The 4,177-nt window shown below is 56.8% G+C and overlaps 1 protein-coding gene across 1 annotated transcript in view; it reads left to right on the top strand.

The window, feature by feature from the left end:
* The window catches only part of LOC108288808 (bone morphogenetic protein 8A), a 32,170-nt gene extending 28,307 nt beyond the window's left edge, over positions 1 to 3,863 (top strand). The window contains exons 5-7 of the mRNA XM_017507895.2: positions 1 to 60; positions 560 to 670; positions 2,997 to 3,863. Of these exons, the coding sequence (XP_017363384.1) occupies positions 1 to 60; positions 560 to 670; positions 2,997 to 3,146 (321 nt within the window). The 3' untranslated portion in view covers positions 3,147 to 3,863. The remainder of the gene's footprint in view (positions 61 to 559; positions 671 to 2,996) is intronic.
* The last annotated feature ends 314 nt before the right edge of the window (positions 3,864 to 4,177 follow it).

Here is a 4,177-nt window from a genome sequence, read left to right as displayed (position 1 = left end):
GGCCGGCAGGTCTGCCGTCGGCACGAGCTCTACGTCAGCTTCCAGGACCTTGGCTGGCTGGTAAGTGCTGACTCTGGTCCTTGTTTCTGAAATGACAATCGCCACCTGTGGAGCAGAAGGGAATCTGCAGGGAGGACTGCATGGGTGATTTCAATTTTCTTACGTATTTTTTTCTTTGTGTTTTCCAAGTTTTCTAAAGTGAGAACGTGGTGAGAAACAGTGTTGTTTTTTGTTTTTTTTTTTTAAACCATGCAAATAAAGACTGAACCAACTAAGCTGTTGGCATTGCCGCAAGGAAACTGAGACCTCCCTGCATCTGCTGCGGCTGGGTCTTCGACTGCAGCTCTGGGAGGCATTGGCAGGGGAGGGCCGGCTGGGGAGGGATGAAGAGTGAGGACGGGGGATGTCGGGCCTGAGCTCCTGCCCAGCATGTGCTGGGGGTTCCTGAGTGGATTCAGGCCTCTTGGGGGAGACTGCCCTGCAGGGGTGGAGGGTGGGTTTGGGCCCAAGGCTCAGGGAGGGGCACATGGATGGGACTCACCTTCTCCCATACCCCCAGGACTGGATCATCGCCCCGCAAGGCTACTCAGCCTATTACTGTGAGGGGGAGTGCTCCTTTCCGCTGGGCTCCTGCATGAACGCCACCAACCACGCCATCCTGCAGTCCCTGGTCAGTACGGTGCCTGTCCTACCCAGTTTCCTGGGGTGGGGGACCCTGCGGAGAGGGGTCTGGTCCAGCCAGCTTGGAGGGCAGTGGGGGGACCTGCTCCGTGTCTCAGGGAGCTTCCTCTGCACGGAGTCAGTAACGCCACCAAATTTCCACAGCTCTGCAGGACCTGATCCTCATACAGCCACGCTAGCCCACATAGACTCACACCTGAATACAGACACACCCCACACTGACAATAAACAGCCATGCACACGCGCCTGTTCTACGCACCGCACATGCTCCTGTGGGACACTTATGCACCTGTGTGCGGTGCCCAGACTGACAGAGGCACAGCACACGAAATGGACGTGCACGCCGTGTGGGGACTGTGATCTTAACACGCGGGCACCTGAGTACGCTGGCAAGTCTGCCCACCCAGGATATGTCACACAGCATGAGGGACGTGCGTGTGCACTCACCCACCTGTGCCACACCGCAGGCAGGGAGCGTCTAGATGGTGTGGCTCTCTACCCTTTGGCTCTCTACCCTTTGGCTTTTCCCATTTCTCTCTTGGCCATTTGTGTTTTCTCCAGATCCCCTGGCTTTTGTTGCCTCAGTGTCTGGGGCAAACTTAAATGATGAAAGCGGCTTCTGATGGGATCACTGGTGCTGCTCACTGCTGAGTGCTCTGTGTGTTTGCAGATTCTGGCACCCAGGCTTCCTTCTAGAAATTTTTACCTAGAATCCCAGTCCTGGTATTCCACAGCCTTATGGTTTTCTCATAGGAGGTTCAAAGGCGATGCCTTCAGGCACGGTGGCTCACACCTGTAATCCCAGGAGTTTGAGACCAGCCTGGGCAACATGGTGAAACCCTATCTCTAAAATAAAAATTAAAAAAACAATCACACATCCACACAGAAAGGCAATGCCTTGGCATGAGAGGAAAGGGATTATCAAAAGCTGCTTTGAGCCTATGATAAGACTTACTTTCTGGGCGGTCAAATGGCGTTCGCTGGACACCTGGAGCGCCCTCCTTCCAGCCACCCTTTATGCTGTGTGGTTCTCAAGGCTGCATGTATGGGGAGGTGACTGCAACTCCCGGACTCTGTCCCCTCTGCCCCTGCCCCTCAAGGGCTCAACTAAAGTGAGCATTCACAACCTGCTGGGCAGCAATCAGGCACTATGCTCTAAGGGAGGCTGTCGGTGGGCACGGAAGCAAACCACCCACAGAGCTGATGCCTCCTGTGAGGAAGAACACGGCAGGCCGCCTATCAGTGGAGGGAGATTGGGCCCAGCCTCTCCACACAAGGAAGGGCAGCTGGAGGAGGAACGTTCCAGCAGAAAGAGCAAGTGCAAGGCCCTAAGACAGGAGCACGCTGGTCCTAAGATCAGGGCCAGCAGCGGGGAGGGCTTAGGTGCAGTGACTGGGAGGAAGGGTGGAGGGAGGTGATGCCGGGGTGGGCAGGGCTGGCTCCCGGTCCGGGGGTTCCTGGGAAGGAGGGTGGATTTGTTTCTAAGCAACCTGAGAAGCTGTCAGAGGTCTTTAGCAAAGCAGTGTCATGGTCCATGTCACCCTCCAGAATGACCTCTCTGGCTTGGGGAGGCTGAAGGTGGGAGGAGTGGAAGGCAGAGGAGCAGGGGAGGAGGGCTGCTGTGGTCACCTGGCAGGTGATGGCAGCTGGACTGGGCAGGTGGTCTGAGACAGCACAGAGGTAGAGGTTGAGCCAGGGGCTGCTCCCAGGGAAGGGAGAAGGGGAGAGGAGGCATCCAGGAGGCCTCCCAGGCAGGGCTGTGATGTCAGGGAGAGAGGAACTTGGTGTTCTGCCGAGGCCCTGTTAGACCCTAAATGCAGAAGTGGGGAGGGGAGCAGGATCTGCAAGTCTGGAGAGCAGCACAGGAGAGGGACCAAGACCTGGGCTCCAAGAGCCTGGGGAGGGAGGCGGGGTATGGGAGGTGGAGCCTCTGGGTCCAAAGGGCCAAAAGAAGGAAGTGGTCCTTCCAGGCTCCCCATCGGGGACCTCACTAAGGCACAAACCTGGCCATGCGGTTCTCCTTCCCATCATCCCCAGGAGGAAGTCTGAGCCCTTGGCCTGGGAGCACCCTGCCCACCTGCCCCACAGGTGTCCTGCCCTGTGTCCTTCCCTGGGCACTGCTGGTCACCACGGCTCCTGCTCCCAGAGCCCAGAGGGCTGCTCTTATTCCTGTGAATAGTTATTATTATTGTGCTGCTCCCATGTGGCCTGGAGATGGCCAGGGTGGGGAGCAGGTGGAGCTGGGGTGGGGCTGGGTGGGTCCTCGGAGGCGGCCACTGGGCTCATGCCCCTGCCTGTGCCCTCTCCCTGGCCAGGTGCACCTGATGAAGCCAGACGCAGTCCCCAAGGCGTGCTGTGCGCCCACCAAGCTGAGCGCCACCTCCGTGCTCTACTATGACAGCAGCAACAATGTCATCTTGCGCAAGAAGCGCAACATGGTGGTCAAGGCCTGCGGCTGCCACTGAGCCCAGCCCGCCCACCCTGCTGCAGCTGCCCTTCTCATCAGATCTGGCCCCTTGGAAGCAGGAAACCCTTCAATGCTGTCACAGCTCAAGCAGGAGTGTCAGGGGACCTCACTTTCCGTGCCTACTTTCTGTCAGGCTTCTGGTCCTTTCGAGGTCCCTCTGTGCCTCTCCCCTGGGGTTTGTGGCTGTCACCCTGCCTGACACTTTGGTGGCCTAAGGGTACACAGCAGTCTTGGAGCCTGTGCTGACTTCACTGTCTGGAGTCAGCACAGAAGTCCTATCTTAGGACCTGTTAGACTGTGGCCAGCCCTGGATGGTCTGAGGTTGGCTGACGCGAGCTTTGCACCATCATCTACACAGGGTTTTGGGGTGGGCAGAAGGGCTCTGCCCCTTCCCAGGAACAACACTTGGGCATTTCTGGGCATAATTGGGCATGCACATGTTCTCAGTACAGTGTGTTCTTGGATTTTTCTAATTTGGTCCAGGCCACAGTTAGCATATTAGAAAAAGAATAAGCTAGAGGTGCTCATGAAGCCACCACCGTGGATTTTTTTTTTTTTTTTTTAAGATGGAGTCTCACTCTGTCCCCCAGGCTGGAGTGCAGTGGCATGATCCTGGCTCACTGCAACCTCCACATCCTGAGTTCAAGCAACTCTCCTGCCTCAGCCTCCCGAGTAGCTGGGACTACAGGCACTCGCCACCAAGCGCAGCTCATTTTTGTATTTTAGTAGAGACAGGGTTTCCCCCTAGGCTGGTCTTGAGCTCCTAACCTCATGATCTGCCCGCCTCGGCCTCTCAAAGTGCTAAGATTACAGGTGTGAACCACTGCACCCGACACTGGGAATATTTTATGTCATGTGTCTTCCCTTGCCCTGGGCCTCCCCTTCTCCTGCCTGGGAAAGAGGTATGACTCCCAGAGGAGCAAAGAATCTCGGGGGCTTCCAATTCCCTCAGCCATCTCCACCATGCTCTGAATAGCTCTGAATAGCTCAGCACTGAGGCAGAGAGGCAAGGCCAGCAGCTGCGATGTG

This window comes from Cebus imitator, unplaced genomic scaffold (genome assembly GCF_001604975.1).
Source record: "Cebus imitator isolate Cc_AM_T3 unplaced genomic scaffold, Cebus_imitator-1.0 Scaffold385, whole genome shotgun sequence".
In the NCBI taxonomy this organism is placed as follows: Eukaryota; Metazoa; Chordata; class Mammalia; order Primates; family Cebidae; genus Cebus; species Cebus imitator.
Note: the sequence above shows the minus strand (reverse complement) of the source record. Positions and strands in the feature narration are given on the sequence as shown.